Here is a 24,591-nt window from a genome sequence, read left to right on the forward strand (position 1 = left end):
TAGGCTGCAAGTCTATTCCAATTTCTCCAAAGTACCAATGAATACAAGCAGCTGTACAAGCCCAATGTAAAAAAGCCATTCTCCAAAAGCATCACTTGAGGTCTCACGTAAGGAATAGAGGAAAATCTGAGAAGGACATGTTCTAGAGGGGGAACATAAGAAGGTGACAACCATTGACCAAGCCCATCCAGAATCTTTTTTCACAACAAGAGGAAACAGGGATAGTGATCTTGAAGGTCACTCCTCCATACCACCACATGAAGAAACAGCACAAATCCCCACCCCAAAGAGACAATGAAGAACGGATTCCAAAAACTTCAATAAGCATTTCCCACAAACCTGAGCTTTCTGATAAAGAATTCAGAGATGAAATGCTGAAGATGTTCAATGAACTAAATGTAAAGATTGAACAGGTATCATTAAAGGATGACCTGACAGAAACAATGGAACAGTCAGCCGAGAAAATACGGGAAGAAATAAGAGCAAAAGTTAAAAAGCTACAAAAAGAAATATCATGAATAAAGGATTCGGGAGATGAAATAAAAAACTCAGTGGGTGCCCTCAACAATAGAGTGGATACAGTGGAAGACAGAATCAGTAAGCTTGAAGATGAGCTGCAGTAAGCCTACAGACAACAACAAAGAATGGGGAGAGACCTCAAAATAGCTCTAGAATTAATTAGAGTCCTAGGGGTTGATTTTAAGAGGAACAACATTAGAATCATAGGAGTACCAGAAGGACAGGGAAGAAACCCCAATGAAAAATCCACAGTCAAAAAAATCATTGCTGAAAAGTTCCTAGAGCTAGAGAATACAGGCATGAAGATTCAAGGAGCCCGAAGGGAGTCGGCAAAAAGAGACCCTAACAAAAAAACTCCAAGACATATAGTTAGAATTATGGACGTCACAGGTAGAAACACAATACTGCAAGCAGCAGGTCAAAGAAGGAAATCACATACAAAGGAGCACCCCTTAGATTCACAGCAGACCTATCAGAGGAAGGTCTAAGCCCGAAGGCAGTGGTGGGATATAGTGAAAAAAAACTCAATGAAATAAACACTTCAGCAAGAATACTTTATCCAGCCAAACTCTGATTCAAACTCGAAGGAATGATACAGTATTTTGGGAATAAACAACAACTCAGGAACTTCATAGACTCAAAACCAAATGTAAAAGGACGAAAGTGGTTACTGTAAGACAAGAAACCCCCTAAAAGCATAAAAAACCCTTACAGAAAGATGGTGCAAAATCCTGTAACAAAAATCTCTCTCAATGTCAATGGTCTAAATTCACCAATTAATAGACAAAGAGTGAAAAAATGGACTCAGAGACTGAACCCAACATTCTGCTGCCTGCAAGAAACATATCTTAATAGCCAGAACAAACACAGACTCAAAGTCAAAGGATGGAAAACAATCCTGCAAGCAAACAACTTCCTTAAAAAAGCCAGGGTGGCCTCATTAGTATTGGAAAACATAGATTTCAGGTTGAAAAAGATTAGAAGGGTAGAGTGAAGGCCATCTTTTATTAATCAAGGGATATGTACAGCAGGAAGAAATCACACTCCTAAATGTGTATGCACCCAATGAGGGACCAGCTAAATACCTACAACAATTGCTAACAGACCATAAGAAGGACATCCCGATCAACACAGTAGTAGCTGGAGATTTCAACACAGTCCTGTAGCCTCTGGATAGATCAAGAAGATTAAAACTCACCAAGGAAATATTGGCTTTGAAGAAAGAAATAGAAGAGAGAGGGCTAATAGATCAACACTGGGCTTTATGTCCCCCAAAAAAGGAATATACATTCTTTTCCAGTGCACATGGAATATATTTCAGAATAGACCATGTGCTGGGCCACAAAACATACCTCAACAGAATCAGGAAGATAGACACTGTATCAGGTATCTTTTCAGACCATGATGCACTGAAGATATAAGTTAATCATGTATAAACGCAGAAAACCAAATCAAACACCTGGAAATTAAACAACTCGATGTTGAACAATGAGTGGGTCAGGAAGGAAATCAAGGAAGAAATCAAAAGGTACCTGGAGGGGCCGGAGCGATAGCACAGCGGGTAGGGCGTTTGCCTTGCACGCGGCCGACCCGGGTTCGATCCCCGGCATCCCATATGGTCCCCCAAGCACCGCCAGGAGTAATTCCTGAGTGCAAAGCCAGGAGTAACCCCTGAGCATCGCTGGGTGTGACCCAAAAAAGCAAAAAAAAAAAAAAAAAGGTACCTGGAAACAAATTGGAATCAAGGCACGAGCTACCAGAACCTGTGGGATGCAGCTAAAGCAATGTTACAGGGAAAATTTATAGCCCTTCAAGCAATCCTCAGAAAGGAAGAAAGGGCCCACATAAAGAACTTGACTTCACAGCTCAAGATTTCAGAAAAGGACCAACAAAAAGATCCCAAACCAGGCAGAAGAAAAGAAATAATAATACTTAAAGCAGAAATCAACGACATGGAAACCCAAAAGACAATCTGAAAGATCAATGAAACCAAGAGCTGGTTCTTTGAGAAAATAAACAAGATTTATTAATCACTAGCAAGACTCACCAAGAAAGGGAGAGAGAGAACCCTAATAAACTGAATCAGAAATGAAAAGGGGGATATCACAACAGAAACCAAAAAAATTAAAAAGATCATCAGAGAGTACTTTGAAAATTTGTATGCCACAAAACAAAGAACCTAGAAAAAAATGAATAAATTCCTGGATTCCTATAATCTTCCAAGGATAAATCAAGAGACATGGAATACCTGAATAGTCCTATTAATATCAAGGAAATTGAAACTGTAATCTAAAGTCTTCCCCAAAACAAAATCCCAGGTCCAGGTGCATTCACTAGCGAATTCTTCCAAACGTTTAAAGAGAACCTATTACCACTTCTTCTCAAGATTTTCCAGGAAATCGAAGAAACAGAAACCCTCCCAAACAGGTTCTATGAGGCTCATATCTCCCTAATACCAAAAGTAAACAAAGACACCACAAAAAAAGAAAACGACAGGCCAATATCCCTGATGAACACGGATGCGAAGATTCTCAAAATATTAGCAAATGGAATTCAAAAACTCATCAAAAATATCATACACCATGACCAAGTGGGATTCATCCCAGGGATGCAAGGATGGTTTAACATCCGTAAATCAATCAACATAATTCATCATATCAACAAAAGAAAAGATAAAAATCATATAATCATATCAATAGATGCAAAGAAAGCATTTGACAAGATCCAGCACCTGTTTATGATGAAAACTCTCTCCTGGGGGGCGGGGGTACCAGCCCCGCCCTCCTCTGAGATTTAAGTGCAGTGGCCACACGTCTGTGACCTTTCCGCTGCTGCACGAGCATGATCCCGGAGGCAAACTGAACTACTCTGGACACCAGCAGCTTGCAGAAATGCCTCTAGACTGTGAACTGAGCCACTGCCCCATGCAGCGCCAGCGGGGAAGGGTTTCTTTCTTTCAACCCTTCCTTTCCAGGCACAGCATGGCAATCACCACTTTTAGAGCACAAAATGGAGGTACCAGTAGGCTGCTGCGGGATGCGCGGGAGATCCCGGGGGGCGGGGGGTACCGGCCCCACCCTCTGCCGAGATTTAAGTGCAGCGGCCACACGTGTGTGGCCTTTCTGTTGCTGCATGAGCATGATCCCAGAGGCCAACTAAACTACTTTGTACACCAGCAGCTCGCAGAAATGCCTCTAGACTGTGAACCTAGCCACTGCCCCATGTGGCGCCAGGGGGTTAGGGTTTCTCTCTCCAAGCTTTTCCATCTTATGAGCACCACAAATGGGAAGTAAAAGCTTGCAGTGATGCAATTTCTGGCAGAATTTTCCCTGGACTTTATACAGAAATCCAAGACCTAATATCTCTTAATTGTCAGCAATGTGAAACAGTTCCTTTTTAGCAGGTCTGACTTTGGGGGAAAACTCCAAACAATAATAGTGAGGTTTTTTGTTGAAATATTGAAGGTAATCAAAGTAGCAGCAATGTCTCTAGACTGTGAACGAAGCCATAGCCCCACGCCCGAGGAGGAGAGGAAATATCCTGCTTTCTCGAATTTTTTGCCTTTTCGGGGAGAAGTGGCATGGAGTCCACCATATTATGAGGTCTATTGAGCAGGTAGGAACTTGGTGGCGCGGGAAGAAGAAAAAAAAAGAAAAAGAAATAAAAATGTACTTGGAACAGCGGGACGCTTGAGTAGTCTTGGGCTGGGGCCAATACCGGCTCGCGCTCCTCTGAGAGTCAACTCAGGTGGCCACACTTTTGTGTGGCTGCTTTGCTGCTGATTGACCAGGATCCGGAGGCCAACTAGACGACTTTTGGTCCCAGAAACTGCTTGCAGCCATGTCTCTAGACTGGGAACTAAACCATAGCCCCACACCGACCGAGGAGGGAAAATATCATTCTTTCTCGTTTTTTTTTTTTTCCTTTTCGGAGAGAAGCGGCGTGGCATCCGCCATGTTATGAGGAGTATTACGCAGGCACGAACTTGATTGTGTGGGAAAGAGAAAAAAAAAGTGATATGCTTGGAAAAATGGGACTTCATATCTCTTCATTCTCAGCAATGGAAAACTAATTATCAAATGCTTACTTGGCAGTAGGGCTGTCATTTTTGGGGGAGAAACTCCAACAATAATTGTGAGTTTTCTGTTGAAATATGGAATGTAATCAAGGTAAAGAGAAATGAAGTGAAATTTATCAGTTACGCAGGCGGGGGTGGAGGGGCGAGGGGTGGGAGGTATACTGGGGTTTTTGGTGGTGGAATAAGGGATGGGTGTTTGAGTACTGTATAACTGAGACATAAGCCTGAGAACTTTGCAACTTTCCACATGGTGATTTAGTAAAATAAATAACTTAAAAAATAAAGAATGAGAAGAACTAAAAAAAAAAATGCTCGCCAAAATGGCTTTTCTATACGCAAATAATGAGAGAGAAGAAAACGACATGAAAAAAACAATCCCATTAACAATTGTGCCTCAAAATATCAAGTACCTAAGAATCAGCTTAATTAAGGAGATAAAGGACTTGTATAAAGAAAACTACAAAATGCTACTTCAGGAAATAATATAGGACACGAGGAAATGGAAAGATATCCCCTGCTCATGGAATGTAAGAATTAACATTGTCAAAATGGCAATACTCCCGAAAGCATTATACAAATTCAAAGTGATCCCTTTAAGGATACCCATGAAATTCTTCAAATAAATGGAGCAAACACTCCTGAAATTCATATGGAACAATAAACCCACACGGATAGCTAAAGCAATCCTTGGGAAAAAGAAGATGGGTAGCATCCCCTTCCCCAACTTCAAACTATACTACAAAGCAGTAGTAATTAAAACAGCATGGTATTGGGTTAGAATCAGACCTGCAGACCAATGGAAAAGAGTTGAATATCACATCACAGACTCCCAAATATATGACCAATTAATCTTTGAAAAAGGAGCAAGAAATGTGACATGGAGTAAGGAAAGCCTCTTCAACAAATGGTGCCAAGAAAATTGGATAGCTACCTGCAAATAAATGAACTCTGACCTCTGTCTAATGCCAGGCATAAAAGTCAGATCAAAGTTGATTAAAGACCTCAATATCAGACATGAATCTATAAGGTACACAGAGGAAAGTGTAAGCAGAACTCTCTATGACATTGAAGCTAAAAGCATCTTTAAGGATGAAACAGCACTGACCAGGCAAGTGGAAGCAAACATAGACAAATGGGACTACATCAAACTAAGAAGCTTCTGCACTGCAAAATAAACAGTGACCAAAATACAGAAATAGCCCACAGAATGAGAAAGAATATTTACCTAATACCCATCTGATAATGGATTAATATCCAGGATATACAAGACACTAGTAGAATTGTACAAGATAAAAAACCTCCAACCCCAACAAAAATTGGGGGAAAAAATAAACAGAAGTTTTCTCAAGAAGTTTTCTCAAAAAAGAAATACAAATGGCCAAAAGGCACAGGATAAAATGCTCCACATTTTCACTAGTCATTAGGGAGATGCAGATCAAAACACAGAGACTGGTACACATTCAAAAGAACAAAAGCAACCAGTGCTGGTGTGGATGTGGGGAGGAAGGGACTCTCCTTCACTGATGGTTGGAATGCCGACTGGTTCAGCCTTTTTGGAAAACAATATGGACGAGTCTCAAAAATTTAGAAATTGAGCTCCCATTTGACCCAGCAATACCACTCCTGGGAATATATCCTGGAGAGGCAAAAAGGAATAGTGGAAAGAAGGACACCTGCTTTTGTATGTTCATTGCAGCACTGTTTACAATAGCCAGAATCTGGAAAAAACTGGAGTGCCCAAAAACAGATGACTGGTTAAAGAAACTTTGGTACATCTACACAATGGAATATTAAGCAGCTGTTAGAAAAGATGAAGTCATGAAATTTGCCTATAAGTAGATCAACATGGAAAGTATCATGTTGAGTGAAATGAGTCAGAAAGAGAGAGACAGACATAGAAAGATTGCACTCATCTGTGGAATATAAAGTAGCAGAATGGGAAACTAACACCCAAGAGTAGTATAGATAAGAACCAAGCGATCTGTCACACAGCTTGGAAACTGAACTCACATGCTGGGGGAAAAGACAGCTGAGATAGAGAAGGAAACACCTAGTAGAGGATGTTGGGAGGGCCCACTGGGGTTGAAAGCTGTGTGCCAAAACTAGACTATAGACCAAACATGATGGCCACTCAAAATTCAATGCGATCCTATTAAGGATACCCATGACATTCTTCAAAGAAATTGAGCAAACACTCCTGAAATTCATATGGAACAATAAGCTTTCACGAATAGCTAAAGCAATTCTTTGTAATAGCACTTTTTAGCGTGATATCAGATGTACCAAACTTACTTGGGCTACAGTACCATTTTCAGAAAAATAAAATTATTCAAAAGCCCCTAGGAAATCTATCTTATTTAAGTGAATAATCAGAAAGTGCTTCCAAGATAGAGAAGGTAACACCTAGTAAAGGATGTTGAGAGGACCCATTCGGGTGGAAAACTGCGTGCCGAAAGCAGACCATAGACCAAACATGATGACCACTCAATATGTCTATTGCAAACTACAACACCCAGGAGAGAGAACAAAAAGGAATGCCCTGCCGCAGTGGGAGGGATACTGGAAACTTTGGTGGAGGAGAATGGGCACTGGTGGAGGGATGTAATCGATCACTATATGACTGAAATGCAAACATGAAAGTTCATAAGTTTGGAACTGTACTTCATGGTGATTCACTAATAAAACTTTTTAAAAAACCATTTAGTCTTCAAAGCACTTTTCTTTTCACAGACATTTCTCAGTAATTATTAAAATCAAAGAAACAAAAGCACATAATGACACAAACTATATATAAAGTTTGTTCCAATAAACATATGGCCTGATATCTGTAGGTGTGTCTACAAGATTTAACTCTGTTTGTCTATTTCAGGAGCCAAATGTTCATTAAATGTTGAAAGGTATACTTTAAAATTCACTATTGAATATGATATATCATATAAGGGTCATAAAAAAATTCTGAGCAGGCAACATAGGGGAAAAGAGTCATTTTCCTTTAGATGGAAAAAATTCTCAGAGTCATACATAGTTTTCAAAATATTTAGAATGGGAAACTCATTATTTGTTCTAAAGTATTGTGGTCCACAGCAAGACTTATTCTACTTATGCTTAGAACTTTGTCAAAAATCTCCCATTCAGGTATCTGGCCCATGTCAGGGCTCCTTCCTTGAGCCTCAATTCTAACCAGACCCCTGGGTGACTAGTTTTCATCCTTGATTTCCAAGGGATGGGAATTTAGGCACACAGAGTGCACACCCCAAGCTGCAACATTCCAGGCACCCTCTCCTCATCCCATACAGGTACCCGGCCTGTGTCAGGGCTCCTTGCCAGAGCCATTCTCCCCCCCTTTATATCCCATAAGAACCATAAGTTACCCTCCTAGTTGGAATGTTCACCAGTTTAGCTTAACCACCAGAAACACATTAGCCAATAACTCATTAAGCCCACCTCAATTAATACTGCATCATAAGCAGAATAGTAACAGTGAGCATGAAGGGCTAAACCACATAGGTCACAATGGTAAAGTAACACAGAAACCCACCAAGCTTACTTATTAAAGAGGGTAGCCCAAAAGACCCCAACAGCACTAAAGCGTTATATAACCTCTCTGACATGGAATTTAGAACGGAGCTACTGAGGATGCTTAGGGAGCTAACAGAAACAATGGGAAGCAATGACAATAAAATACAAGAGGATTTGAAGGTAGTAATGCGGAAAATGCAAACAAAATTACAAACAGAAATGTCAGACCTGAAAAACCTGGTAGGCGAAGTAAAAAGTCAATGAAAGGCCTCAGCAGCAGAGTAACAGCTGCTGAGGTCAGAATCAGTGAGCTTGAAGATGAAGTCCAGAGACTCTCTAGAAAAGAGCAGAAAACGGAAAAAAGACTGACAATCCAGGAAGAGATAGCAAGAGAAGATCGTGATGAAACTAAAAGGAGTAATATAAGAATTATTGGAGTCCCAGAGGACAGGAAGAAAACCCTGATGAAGAAGAAACTGTCAAAGACATCATTGCTACGATGTTCCCAGAGCTGAAGAAAACATGCAACCACATTCAGGAGGCCCGAAGGGTACCAGCTAGAAGAAATCCAAATAGAAATACCCCAAGACACATCCTGATCAAAATGACCCAAACCTTAGATAGAGACAAAATCCTGAAAGCAGCAAGATCAAAGAAAGAAATTTCCTATAAAGGAGCATCCTTAAAATTCATAGCCGACTTGTCTGATGAAACCCTCACGGCCCAAAAACAGTGGTGCCATATAGTGAAAAAGCTCAGTGTAATAAATGCCTCACCAAAAATATTTTACCCAGCGAGATTCTCATTCAAAACAGAAGGAACAACACACATTTTTACAGATAAACAACAGCTCAGAAACTTTATAGATTCAAAGCCATGGTTACAAGAACAACTGAATGGGCTACTTTAAGACAAGACAGGCCCCTTAAATACACCAAATTTCAGAAGAAAATGGGACAAAACCCCATAACAATAATCTCTCTCAATGTCAATGGGCTAAATGCAACAAGTAAAAGACACAGAATCGCAGGATGGATCAGAAAGTTGAACCCAACATCCTGCTGCCTGCAAAAAACACATCTCAACAGTCAGAGCAAACACAGGCTCAAAGTCAAAGGCTGGAAAACAATACTACAGGCAAACAACTCCCATAAAAATGCTGGGGTAGCCATCCTAGTATCAGACCACATTGATTTCAGACTCAAGAAGGTGACAAGAGAGGGTGAAGGCCATTTCTTTTTGATAAAGGGATCTGTACAACAGGAAAAACTTACAATACTAAATATATATGCACCTAATTAGGGACCAGCAAAGTACTTAGAAAAACGACTCATAGACTCAAAGAAAGACATAGATAGCAACACAATACTAGTGGGAGACTTTAACACTGCTTTATCACCTCTTGGTAGATCAACCAGACTCAAGCTTAGAAAGGACATACTTCATCTGAGGGAAGAAATGGAAGAAAGGGACTTAGAAACATATACAGGACACTTCATCCTCAAAAAGCTATACACAAAAAGAATACACATTCTTCTCAAGTGTGCATGGAACATTCTCTAAGATATCTTTTGGAAACAGAGGCAGAGCCGCAGACCAATGGAATAGGGTTGAATATTCTGACACTCCCTTCCAAATATATGATCATTGATTCTTTGATAAGGGAGCAAGAAATGTGAAGTGGAGCAAGGAAAGCCTTTTGAACAAATTGTGCTGGCAAAACTGGAAAGCTACGTGCAAAAAAATATGCGCTCAGTTCTCCACCTATCACCATGTACAAAAGCCAGACCAAAATGGGTTAAAGACCTCAAAATCATACCAGAATCCCTAAGGTACATTAAAGAAAAGGTTAGCAAAACCCTCCACAACATTGAAGCTAATGGTATCTTCAAAGATGACACAGCACTGGCCAAGTAAGTGAAAACAGAGATAAACAAGTGGAACTATCTTAATCTAAGAAGCTTCTGCACCTCAAAAGGAACAGGGATGCTCTTTTACTCTTGTTGGGAATGCCAACTGGTCCAGCCTCTCTGGAAAATAATATGGACAGTCCTTCAAAAGCTAGAAATTGAGCTTCCATATGACCCCACAATATCACTTCTGGGAATATATCTCAGGGATGCAAAAAAGCACAGTAGAAATGACATCTGTACCTATATGTTCATTGAAGCACTGTTCACAATAACCAAAATATGGAAACAACCTAAGTGCCCTAGAACAGATGACTAGTTAAAGAAACTTTGGTACATCTACACAACGGAATACTATGCAGCTGTTAGGAGAGATGAAGTCATGAAATTTGCTTACAAATGGATAGACATGGAGAGTATCATGCTGAGTGAAATGAGTCAGAAAAAGAGAGACAGACATAGAAGGACTGCACTCATTTGTGGAGTATAAAATAACATAACATGAGGCTGACACATAAGGACAGTAGATACAAGAGCCAGGAGTATTGCCCAATAGCTGGAAGCCTGCTTCATGAGCATAGGGGAGAAGGTAGATAGAATAGAGAAGGGATCACTAAGAAAATGATGGCTGGAGGAATTAGTCAGGATGGGAGATGTGTGCCAAAAGTAGATAATGGACCAAACATAATGACCTCTCAGTGTCTGGGTTGCAAGCCATAATGCCCCAAAGTAGAGAGAGAGTATGGGGAATATTGTCTGCCATGGAGGCAGGGGGAGAGTGGGGAAGGGAGGGTATACTGGGGATTTTGGTGGTACGAATGTGCACTGGTGGAGGGATGGGTGTTTGATCATTGTGTGATTGTAACCCAAACATGAAAGCTTGTAACTATCTCACGGTGATTCAATAATTTTTTTAAAGTGTTACCTTTTTATCATCCTCATAATCTCTAAATAAAAGTATTTTACTTCACAATTTATCTCCTCCCTCTTGAAATTCTTTTCTGTAAATCAAGACTACAGACTGAGAAGCCTGGGTATGATTTAGGACTGCTTTTCCTTCAGAGAGAAATTCCTTGCCCCAAGAAATATGGTGGCAGGGATCATTTCTCACACTGGGCAGAACAAAGGAGCTCAAGTTCAGTTTGACAACCACATTGTGGGGCTGATAAGACAGGAAGTCTATCCTATTCAGGTGCTTAATAGAGCCTCTTCATCAGATCTAGATTTTCCCAGGAATTTCCCAATATGATCTAGGTTAGAAGAAAGTAGTGGATTCTCTTCTTGAGACTGTCAATATTTCTTCTTCTTGCTTTATATAAATCAATTGCAACAGTAGATTTACTATATAATCCATAAATAAGTAGTGTATGCCAACAAATACTGAAAACTTCCAAGATTTTATCATATAGTTTGTGACCTCTGAATTTTCCACTACCATCTCTGATCATTGAAATACTTTAAGTCTTTGAAACACTGTAATCTTCCACATTTTAAATGAAATACAAAGCACACATTTATGCATTTAGAACTGATGCATCCTTACTACAGGTAATAAGCTCAAACAACTCTATTCATGGTGAATACCAAAATCTTTAGTGCAAATTTGGGGAAGGTTTTGGGCCACACCCTGCAGTTCTCAGGAAGTACTTCTGGTCCTGTGATCAGGGATCATTCTTCCTCATGTGTGGAGGTCCATACATGGTGTCAGGGATTGAAAGCAGGTCGACCATGTTTAAGGCAAGTACCCCATCTGCTACACTACCTCTCTGAATTTCCAAGTGCACTTTTTTTGAAAGCTAAAGTCTCCCAAGATTAGACAATATCTCCCTGACTTAGGGCATGGTGTGAACCACATTGTTTCATTACTGCATCACTAATTAGACTCACCCATCCCTCACCTCACTAGTTTCAAAACCCTTACTATCAATTAATATTTATTTTTAACAACCTGCCAGTAAAACATGGAAAAAATCATGATAAATTAAATGTCTTACTTCTTTAAACTTACTTAAACACAGTGCTTTTAAAGCAAGATTTATTCAACAGTGGAGGGGGAAATCAGTTAACTACAACACATATTTAACATTAGAACATAAGATTAGAAATAGGTAAATCAGCAGAGTATATCTTCCTCAGCAATGTTCTTGTTCTTTTGCACAAAACGTCTGAAATTAAGAAAAAAATCCATTATTAACAACAAAATTAATGATAAAATGTTTAAATTTTATATTAATAACACTAAAATGGAACTCAAAATCCACCTGAAGAATAAGGTAATGTATACCAATGCATGCACAATTCTCTTGATCTTTAAAACACCTGATAAAATAAAACACCTGATAGTAAGATTTTTTACCCCAAGTCACAAGTCCTCAAGACTTATGAAACTGTAATTAGCCCTCCATCTTTTAAAATTCTAGATACAACTCAATGAGTGATCATTTAGAATCAGCTAATAATGCAAGCTACTATTTCTGTTCAGAATCTCTCATCTATCCAGAGTGTGAACATTTGAAGAAGCACCATGCTTGTTGCACTCAGTACAACAGCTAAAATATGGAATCAGCAAGCTGTCCAGTGACAGATTAATTGATAATAAAAATGTGGCATATATACACAATGGAATGCTAGGCAGTTTCAAGGAATAATGAAATCATGTAATTTGCTGCAACATGGTTGGAGCTAGAAGATATCATGCTGAATAAAATAAACCAGAAGAGAAAGATTAACAGCATGATCTCATTTATGGGTGGTATATAGAATCCTGGCTGAAGAAATAATCACATCACTGTCATCCCATTGCTCATTGATTTGTTTGATTGGGCACCAGTAATGTCTCTCATTGAGAGACTTATTGTTACTGTTTTTGGCATATCCAATACACACATGTAGCTTGCCAGACTCTGCCGTGCAGGCTTGATACTCTCGGTAGCTTGCAGGGCTCTCCAAGAGGGGCGAAGGAATTGAACTCGGGTCGGCCACGTGAAAGGCAAATGCCCAACCACTATGCTATTGCTCCAGCCATATTATATTATATATTACAATATATAATATACTATATTATATAGTATATAATAAATATATTATAGTATATATGTGTCTAGATCACAGTGTTTAGAAAGGAGGATAGAAAAGTAAAGAAATTAAGGGGAGAAGAAGAGAATGGGAAGTAATGGGTAAACAGGGCTATGGGCTGCAGTTATCCTGGTGATATGAGTATAGCTATATATTCAAAACACAGATTCAACAAAACTGAAAATATGAAATCTAAGCTGCAGGAATTAGAACTTTGTAATGTGCCTATCAAATGGGGCAGAGATTGGAGGTTGGAAGTAAATATGACAACATTGGTGAAGGAAAGTTGACACTAGTGATGGGATTGGTGTTGAAATATTACATGCCTTAAACTCAGCAACTTTGTAAATCACAATTCTTTAATAATTTTTAAATTAGGTGATCTTTTACTTGTGGCACACTAGCAATATATTTGTCTATACCCATTTTAAGTCACATGTCCCTTCTCTCAATCCTGCTTTTCTTGAACTCTTTCTGTAAATCTTCCACCAATATAAAAGTAAGAGTGTTTCATGTCTTAAAGCAGAGATTTTCAGTTGGGTTCCATGTAGTGCCCCTGTTGGACCACAGGACACTCCAAGTGGGTCACAAGTGAAAACTGTGTAAATGATGCACAACAGCAGAAGACTAAAGAGCCAACCTGTAGGACAAGGGTATCATATGATGGAAACAAGGCTAAAAGAGGACCATGGATGGGGAAAGATTGAGAAACACTATTCTAAAGTATTATAGTTAAATTAAATATAAAGTAAATCCAAATTAAAATGTGCTTTTCAGGGTTAGTGCATGTGTGTGTCTTGCTGTTGCTGAGGATTGAAACCCAGATAAAGCACGTGAGGTAAGTGCTGTACCACTGAACCATAACCCTGGCCTAGAATTAAATTTCTTTCATTACTGTTCTCATCTTGAAGATATCTTTCATAATCCACATATCAATTGTGCATCTACAGTGTATAGGCAAGATTATAAAATATAAACCTAATAATTCTAAACCAAGAATACTTCTTATAAACTAGTCTCAGAAGAAAAACCATTGATATACAACTTACCAGTTTCTGTAAAGCTTTTTGTTTAGACAAAAGGAGACACAATGCTGGTAGAACAAAAAGTAACACAAAAATAGGTGGCAGTAAAAATAATATGACTGTTTCCTTCAATATGTCACCTAGGGGTAAAAAATCACAACAAAGAGGAAAAGGTTAGATGTATCAGGCCTTTTATTGTTATTTGGGGTGTGGAGTAAATTGGACACACCCAGCTGTGCTCAGGCTTACTACTCAATTTGTGCTCAAGAAACACTCCTAACAGGGTAAAATTATTGTTTAAAATACAATTTGACACCATTTGAGTCCAGTTTGACACCCTTCACCATGTTTACCAGAGCTTTGATACCATAGTTATTTTTGAGTATAATACTCCTTTTACCTGTGCTTTTTAAAAAAATGGTTCATATCCGGCAATGTTCTGGGCTTTATCCTGGCTCTGTGCTCAGGGATCATCCCTGGAAGGCTTAGGGAACAATATGGGAGTGCTGTAAATCAAACCTCAGTCAGCTGTGTTCAAGGCAAATGCTCTACCCTCTGTATAACTATAAAATTGCAGCTATATGATCCAGAGAGATGATGAATGAAGTTTTTTGCTTCTAAAATTGACAGTGGAAAAACAGTCTTCTTTTCTGAGTTTCCAGTTGCTTTTCCTCTAATAGAATCAGTCCTGAACAAATTTCATTGACAGTAGAAAAGCATGCTATTGTTATATAATGTAAAATATCCAATTATACCTGTGATGAAAAACTAAGACCACAAGCATCTCAGGAAATTTTTATACCTAATCTTAATGTAATTAATTATTTTGCCAGGAGAAGTCCATCAAGGTAAAAGTAATGTCATTAACACAAAACATTTTGGATTTTACACAAGATACATTAAATATTGTATGTTTTGAGGATATATCTAGAAGTTCACTATATCTACTCTCATGTACAAATTGAGTAATGACAAGATATAATTTAAAAGGTCATCCCCCATGACCTTTTAGTATAATTTTTAATTTAATTAAAGAACATGATTTATAACATTGATAGATGAGTTTTAGTCATATAATATTTCAACACGAATCCTATCACCAGTGTCAGATTCCCTTCATCAGTGTTCCCATACTCCATTCCACAGAACCCTGCTTGCCACCTTGTCAGGTACATTACAAAGTTCAGTGGTTGCAACTTAGATCTCATGTTTTCAGTGTTCAGTCTGTGATTGGTATATATAACTATAGCTCTCTCCCACATAAGCAGTGTAACTAGAGACCTAACTCCTGTTCCCTCAATACTTCCTTTTCTCATCTTCTTCCTCCCCACTTGATTTCTTTCCTTCTCTGTCTTTCTCCCCCGCAATCTCTGGGTTTACAGGTGATCTATGCATCCCCCATTACTACATTATGTTTCGTCATTAAGTTATTCTGTATGCCACAGATAAATGAAATAATCTTGTTTTTTTCTGGCTTACTTCATGAAATGTGGTATTTTCTAGTTATAACCAGATTGAAAGAAATTGCATGATTTTATCATTCCTTGAAGCTGAATAGTATTTCACTGTGTATATATACCACATGTTCATTATCTATTTATCTGTCTTTGAACACCTAAATCGATCCATATCTCAGCTACATTACCAAGTGCAGCAATGAATAATGGCATGCATATGTCCTTTTGGATGAATGGAACGTTTTGGTCCTGGAAATAGAAGCCCAAAAGTGCAATTGCTGGGTCATATGGCAGTTCAATCCTAAAATTACCAAGGATTCTCCATATTACTTTCCACAGAGGTTGAACCAGACAACATTCCCACGTTCCATGGATGAGAGTTCCTTCCCACCAAATCAACAAAACAAGCACAGATTGTTCTTACTGTTTTTGATATGTGCCAGTCTTAGTGGTGTGAGATGATATCTCATTGTCATCTTGAAGAACACAATCTTTTTCACAAATGACTGCACCCATCAATTCTGATGCCCTTCCTCCTCTGCTACTAGTGTAGGTCTGATGTGTCCTTGTGTTGGTGTGGTGCTGGGGCAAGTGAACTATTTCAACAAGTGTGGGGTCTGTGGTGCCAGGGATCAAACTCAGCATGTCACATATAAATATGTCCACTGCCACTTGCACTGTCTTCTGAGTACCAGACCATGATTTTTCTCATGTTAGTTTAATAGATTCTCTAATTTTTCCATAGCAGTAATGAAGACTCTGATGTATAACTGCTTAGTAAACATTTCTTGAGTGAAAAGGAATTGTGGATAAGCAAAATTTGCTGTCCTGAAATATATCTTTGGCATAATGATTTTTCAGCATGTGGAGTAATGGATTGGGACACACCTGGAAGTTCTCATCTATTATTGCTGGCTCTGTGCTCAAGGATCACTCTGGGAGGCATTGGGATCCATATATAGTACCAGGAATATAATGAAGGCTAACTGCATGAAAGACAAATGTCTTAACCCTTATACTGATCTCTCCAGTCTCCAGGAGAATAATTATATATGGAGTTGGCTATGTTTAAAAAAATCAGATTCTAGAATTTTTTTTGCTCTTCCTGGCTAAAAGAATGTAGATAGAGCAGACTAGCAGACTAGGTTTGATTGGCTGTCTAGCAATGCCTGTTTATTCAGATTCTTTTCTGTATCCCTTTGTCTTCGTATGGCATTAAAATCATTGTTTAACCCAAAAAGGACAGAGAGAGTAGAAGGGAATGTGCCTGCCACACAGGCGGGGGATGGGAAGGAGTAGTGGAGAAGGATACTGGGAACATTGGTGGTGGAGAATGGGCACTGGTGGAGGGATGGGTACTCGAACATTGACTGAAAAGCAATGATGAAAGTTTGTATGTCTGTATCTCATGGCAATTCATTAAAATTTTAAAAAGTGTATATGATATGTGGAAGTTTACCTCACTATTTTGTTTCTCATCTCAAACTAAGGCCAACTGTTTATTTCATGGAAAATTATTAGAGAGGGTTCTGTAAATAGCACTATATCTGTTTATCATATTTAAAATCTTTAGCAGCAAAGTAAAGATTCCACATTTTAAATAATTAATTTCCAAAGGAAAAACTCAAATTCTAAATATAAAATTTCACATTTTTAAATATCAGTGTTATGTTAACTTCTAAAATATAATATTGTTATCATTGAATTAAAAAAAATCACTGTTTACCAAATGTTTCCTTACCCATATTCCTGTAATTGACTCCCTCCCCAATGAAGGTCCATACACCTACTCCCATCTCTCTAGCTCAGCATGGAATATAAATCATAACCTAATGTTGAATGCCTCAATTATTTGAATGGTTTCTGTCATATACAATTACATTTGTTTTTATTTTACTGATTTGTTTTATGTCATTCTAATAATTTGACCAGACAAAAAACTTAGAAAAATAAGGTAGAAAGAAATATTACTATATTCATAAGGAAACAGTATACAAAAAGGGATTGCAATATAATGGAACACCATGAAAAAATATTATATATACCATGTACCTGATAAATCAATGTTAATTTTCTTCAATTTTCAACCATTATTAGTACTTTCTATTAATAAAGCTATTACACTGATTCATGTATTAACGTCAATGCCAAGCTTTAAAATTTTATATTTTGTTATTTAATGTTTACCTATATTTCTGCAGATGACTCTTTAAATCAGTGTTGGAAATGAATGGAAATTGCATGTAGCACTGCACTGTAGCACTGTCGTCTCGTTGTTCATGTATTTGCTCGAGCGGGCACCAGTAACATCTTCGTTGTGAGACTTGTTACTGTTTTTTGGCATATGGAATACGCCATGGGTAGATTGCCAGGCTCTGCCGTGTGGGTGGGATACTCTCTATAGCTTGCCTGGCTCTCTGAGTGGGATGAAGGAACCGAACCCAGGTCGGCCTCGTGCAAGGAAAAAGCCCTACCCGCTAAAGTACTATGCACTTATAAACAAGTATAAACTTACTTATCCTTGCTGTAAGAAATCTGTTCTCGACCCACACCAAGGGAACAGAGTTGAATATCCTGTCACTGACTCTCAAATATATGATCACTTAATCTTTGATAAAGGAGCAAGAAATGTGAAGTGGAACAAGGAAAGCCTCTTCAACAAGTGGTGCTGGGAAAACTGGACAGCTACCTACAAAAAAATGAACTCTGACCTCTGTCTAATGCCAGGCACAAAAGTCAGATCAAAGTGGATAAAAGACCTCTATAACAGACCTGAATCCATAAGGTACATGGAGTAAAATATAGGCAGAATCCTTCATAACATTGAAGTTAAAAGCATCTTTAAGGATGAAACACCACTGACCAAGCAAGTGGAAACATAAACAATTGGGGCTACATTAAACTAAGAAGCTTCTGCACCTCAAAAGAAACAGTGACCAAAATACAGAGAGAGCCCAAGGAATGAATATTTACCCAATACCCATCTGATATGGGATTAATATCCAAGATATACAAGACACTAGTAGTTTTGCACAAGAAAAATCCTCCAACCCCATCAAAAAATGTGGAGAAAAAATGATCAGAAGCTTCCTCAAAAAACAATACCAATGGCCAAAAGGCACATAAAAATGCTCTACATCACTAATCACCAGGGAGATGAATATCAAAACAAAAATGAGATATCATCTTACATCACAGAGACTGGCACACTTTCAAAAGAACAAAAGCAATCAACATTGGCATGGGTGTGTGGATAAAGGGACATTCCTTCACTGTTGGTGGGAACGCTAACTGGTCCAGCCTTTTGGGAAAACAAGATGGGCATTGCTTTAAAGACAAGAAATTGTGGGGCTCGAGCAATAGCACAGTGGGTAAGGTGCTTGCCCTGCACAAGGCCAACCCGGGTTCTATTCCCAGAATCCCATTTGGTCCCATGAGCACTGCCACGGGAGATTCCTGAGTGCAGAGCAAGGAGTAACCCCTGTGCATCGCCGGGTATGACCCAAAAAGCAAAAATAAATAAGTAAATAAATATATAAAAAGCAACATCTTACAGTTGTTGCTTGGCTGTTCAAAGACTAGAAATTGAGCTTCCATATACCACGCAATACCACTTCTGGGAGTATACCCTGAGGATGCAAAAAAGAACAGTAGAAATGACATTTGTACCTGCATGTTCATTGCAGCAACAACATACTATTGTGGCTATTGCAACTTTTCATAGTAACCAGAATATGGAAACAACCCAAGTGCCCGAGAACAGATCACTGGTTAAAGGAACTTTGGAACATATCAACAATAGAATACTATGCAGCTGTTAGCAAAGATGAAATCATGAAATTTGCTTATAAGTAGATGGACATGGAGAGTATCATGCTAAGTGAAATGAGTCAGAAAGAAAGGGACAGAGATAGAAGGACTGCACTCATTTGTGGAATACAAAATAATGCAATATGAGACTGACACTCAAGGATAGTAGACACAGGGCTAGGAATATTACTCCATAGTTGGAAGCCTGTCTCATGAGCTGGGGGAGAAGGCAGCTGGAATAGCAAAGGGATCAGTAAGTCAATGATGGTTGGAGGAATCGTTTGTCATGGGAGATTTATGCTGAAAGTGGATAGATTACCAAAGGTGATAGCCTCTCAGTATCTATATTGCAAACCATAATGCCCCATAGTAGAGAGAAAGTATAGGGGAAATTGTCTGCCATACAGGCAGGGAGAGATTTGGAAAGGGGGGGTATGCTGGGGACATTGTTGGTGGGGAATGTGCACTGGTGAATGGATGGGTCTTCGATCATTGTATGACTGAAACTCAAACATGAAAGCTTTGTAACTGTATCTCATGGTGATTCAATAAAAAATGAAAAATGTTCTCAAAAAATTTCTAAGACAAAACATCACCCTGATTTAAATAGCAGACAAAGATACCAAAAAAAGAGAGGACTACAAGCTAATTTCTCTGATAAACACAGGTGGAAAGATCCTCAAAAAATAGTAGCAAATAGAATCCAACAACTTATTAAAAAGATCATACATCGTGACCAACTGGGAATGATCTAGGTGAATGTAAGGATGGTTTAGCAATCACAAGCCAAAGGATATAATACATCACATGAATAAAAGAAAGAATCATATAATCATATCAATACAAACAGAGAAAACATTTGATGAGATCCAGCACCCATTCATTATAAATCCTATTAACAAAATGAGAATCAATAGAGCTTTCAACATAGATAAAGTTATTTGTCATAGCTCACAGAAAACATTGTACTCAATGAAGAAAACCTAAAAGGTTTTCTTCTAAGATCAGGCACAGATAAAGTTGCCCACTATCACCACTTCTATACTATATAACACTGGATTTACTTGCCATAGAAATTAGGCAAGCAAAATATATCAAGGGCATCCATATAGGAAAAGGAGAAATCAAACTCTCACTATTTGTGATGATATGGTTCTATATTTAAAAAATACTAAAAACTACATAAAATATTCTATATGCAGTAGATTTGTGTAGTAAAGTGGCAAGCTATGAAATTAATATGCAAATTTCTGTGGCTTTTCTATGTGCAGATAATGAAGGAAATGTGAGAGTTATTTATTAAAACAATCCCACTCACAATTGTGCCTCAGAAAATCAAGTACCTCAGATTTAGTTTAACTAAAGAGGTGAAACACCTATACACAGAAAACTATAAATACACTACTTCAAGAAATAAAAGAGGATCGAGGAAATAGAAACTCTTCTATTGCTCATGGATTGGGAGGATTAATATCATCAAAATCACAACACTCTCCCAAAACATTGTACAGATCCAATGAAGTTTCTGTAAGGATACCTATGAAATTTTTCAAATAAATAGATCAAACAATCCTGAACTTTATGTGGAACAATAAATGCCTCCTAAGAAATAAAGCAATACTCAGGAAAAAGAAGATGGGAGGTATCATTTTCCCCAACATCAAACTGTATGACAAAGTGGTAGTAATTAGACCAGCAGCATGGTGCTGAAAAAAAGACAGATTCTCATATTAATGGAATAGGGTTGAATATCCTGAGACAAACACTCAAGTGATGATCAGTTAATTTTTGTTAATTTTTGATAAAGGGGAAAAACTTTTGATGCGTAGCAAAGAAATCTCTTCAACAAATGTTGGTGGGAAAATGTGTCAGCTACATGCAAAAAAATGAACTCAAACCTGTTTTTAATTCCAAACACCATTTGGAACATAAAATGTATCCAGAACTCCCAATGGCACTGAAATTTAAGACATCCTTAAGGATGAAATACCAATGACCAAGCAAGTGGAAGCAAAGATGAACTACAAAACAAAGACTACATTAAATTAGGAAGCTTCTGCACTTCAAAGGAAATGACAACCAGGATACAAACACAACCCATGGAATGAGAGAAATTCCCAACACTCATAATGATAAGGGGTTAATATCAAAGATATATTAAGGTTCTGATAGACCTTTACAATAAAAGCATCCAACCTCATCAAGAAATTGGAAGAGATTAAAAGAATCTTTCTCAAAGAACAAATACAAATGGTCAAAGGGATAGGACAAGGTGTTTTTAATCACTAATCATCAGGGAAATGCAAGTCAAAACAACAGTGAGATATCATCTCACACCACAGAGATTGGCACACATCAAAAATAACAAGAAGGATCGGTGCTGGCATGTATGCAGGGATAAAGGGACTCTCAGTCACTGTTGATGGAAATGTCAACTAGTCAAGATTTTATGGAAGACAATATGAACATTCCTAAAATATTAGGAATTGAGCTCTCATTTGACCCAGAAAGTCTTATTTCTTGGAACTTAACAACAAGCTCCCCACCCCAAAAAAAGGGTTGGGGAATAGTATAGGTAAAGTTGCAACACCTATGGAGGGAAGTGTTCAACCAGAAGGAGATGGTACTGAAAGGAGGTAAACTATTACATATGAAACCCTCTTGGCAACAGTAACTATAAATCAAGTGAAAAAACTCATATTTTTAAAGTGTCTCTAGTGCACAAAAGCCATCTGCACTTCTATGGTCATTGCAGAGCTATTCACAATCACCAGAATCTGCAAAAAATCCATGTGTCATCTGCTGCTATGTGAATGGAACCAGAGGGTATAATGGTGAGTGAAATAATTCAGCGGAAAAGGGACAAATTTAGAATGATCTCTCTCATAAAAAAAACACAACTTTGTAAGGTAAGAACAAGTGGCCAATGGCAACAGACCCTGAGAGTTGACTTGCAGAACTGAGTCAAGGAGTGGTAGGAGGAGATCTTTAGATGTTGGAGGGATGTTGACATTCAAGTGGTGGGTATGGTATTGTAACATTGCAAGCCTGAAATTTTATTATTATATTATAAATCATGGTGTTGGAATAAAAGATGAAGAAAATTTTTTCTATATTGCTAAAAGAAAACATTGCTATAAGAAAACATTGATAAAATAGCCTTACTTCCATGGCCAGAGAGAGATGATACAGGGATTGCAGAGCTTTTCTTGCACATTGTGGACCTGGGCTCAACCTCTGGCACTGCAAGGAGTGGTCACTGAGCATAGAGCCAGAAGAAAGCACTGAATTCCACAGGGTGTGACTCAAAACCTTGGTCACCCTCCAAATAGGATCACTCCAAAAATTAACTATTGGTTTGAATGACACTCAAGAAAATAACACAAAACTTAGTTTAACCACTAATTGAACTCCTCATTAAAAGTGAATATTGGGTAAAAAAAAAAAGTGAATATTGGATTACCAAGAAAGTTATGTTCTATTGAGGTATTCGCTAACTTATCTTTTATGTATTATATGCTGCATTCAAGATCATTTTATTTACATAATTTATTAAATATAACAAGTTAATTTTGCCACAAATCCTTTATTGTTTACTCACTGTTCTTTATTCTCATACCTCTCCAGCAATGTTCCTCACTCCACTCACTCCAAATTCCGTCCTCAGCACAATAAATATTCACTTTGCTTCTTACAGAAAAGCATAATTTCTGGCTTTCATTTAATGATTTTGTAACATACATCTCATTTTCAAGTGTAGTTGTCTGAAACTAGAGAGAAAAAAATCCAATGCTTGTTATTTAGCTTAAATTATAACTATATAGATCCTGATTGGTCACCTTCCAAATGGGTCTTCATAAAACATCTATCACATGTCTAGAATGTGATACACAAAAATAATAAGAGTGACTATATTTTCATTCCACAATTGCCGCCCCATTAAAAAAGCTTCTCCAGCTGTACCTTCCTGATAAAAATACTGAACCCCCTGAACAAACACAGTGACCCCTTAGTCTTTGTATTTCAAACCATAATGCACAAAAGAAAAGAGAGAGAGAGAGAGAAAAGTTCCTACTATAGAGGCAGGCAGGGGATGAGGGGTGGGAGGGGAACTGGGGACACTGGTGCTGGGAAATGTACACTGGTGGAGGGATGGGTGTTGGAACACTGTATGACTGAAACTCAATCATGAACAGCTTTGTAACGGTCTATCTCACAGTGATTAAATTTTTTTAATTAAAAAAAGAGTGACTATATTTTATGTGGTGGGTATTTTTACATTTTTCTCCATTTTTCTTATCTATATTTTAATTTTTCTATATCACTTGCATAAAAGGCATCTATATGTGGCAGGACAAAAATTCATAAGTAACTTCGATGTATATGACCATACTATTTGTTTTAGTGTTAATGCTCCCATATTCCTTCATCTGGAAAAATGCTACATACACCGAGTTAGTGAAAAGAAAAGTCATTATACGTTAATATTGCCTGTCTGTAAACTATAACATTCATTCAGACACAAGAGTAGTTTACCCCTTATTCTTTTGGGGCCCCATCAGCAGTTCCCACAACTTAGTCCAGGCTCTACACTCAAGGATTGCCCTTGGAGGTGCTCAGAGGACCATAAGTGGTGCCTGGAATGGAACTCTAGTTATCCCCATGCAAAATAAATGCTCTACCACTATATTATTACTCCATATTCTCCCTTTATTCTTATTTTGATTAGCTTCTGTATGACTCACTCTGTGATAGTGCTCAGACATTGGTATGAATGTACTCCTATAGAAAAAATATCACAGATCTGAATGACCTTTAAAAAATCACTACAACTACTACTTTAATTTTGTATTTCAAAAAGTGAATAAAGGCTTCTCACGCACACAAACATATTTTGTTGCAATTTTCTTGGGAATGATCATGATATAGCATAGCTTGAAGTGGACAAGTCTTCAAATTGATTCAGTGACATGTTGTCCAAGAACAAGCTAATAATTTTCTGAGCTAAAATGGGAATTTTCTTATCATTATTCTAACAAGACCTGTATTCAAGTTCAAGCTGAGTAATTTGATTGTGAACAAATTAAAGTACTTCAGACCTTTAAGTCTATTCTATCAACAGAGAATTTTCTCATCTTTATATGAAAAGAATCAATTCAAAGTAATGGTTTATTTACTTATATCCACAACTTTTTATG

General features: G+C 38.0%; 1 protein-coding gene across 1 annotated transcript in view; it reads right to left on the reverse strand.

Annotated features, from left to right (window-relative positions):
* Positions 1 to 12,060: 12,060 nt before the first annotated feature.
* Positions 12,061 to 24,591, reverse strand: part of IL13RA2 (interleukin 13 receptor subunit alpha 2) — a 38,661-nt gene continuing 26,130 nt past the window's right edge. The window contains exons 8-10 of the mRNA XM_004614500.2: positions 23,013 to 23,163; positions 14,151 to 14,266; positions 12,061 to 12,191 (exon numbers count right to left, since the gene is read on the reverse strand). Coding sequence (XP_004614557.2) covers positions 12,159 to 12,191; positions 14,151 to 14,266; positions 23,013 to 23,163 — 300 coding nt within the window. The 3' untranslated portion in view covers positions 12,061 to 12,158. The remainder of the gene's footprint in view (positions 12,192 to 14,150; positions 14,267 to 23,012; positions 23,164 to 24,591) is intronic.

Source organism: Sorex araneus, chromosome X (assembly GCF_027595985.1).
Source record: "Sorex araneus isolate mSorAra2 chromosome X, mSorAra2.pri, whole genome shotgun sequence".
Lineage (NCBI taxonomy): Eukaryota > Metazoa > Chordata > Mammalia > Eulipotyphla > Soricidae > Sorex > Sorex araneus.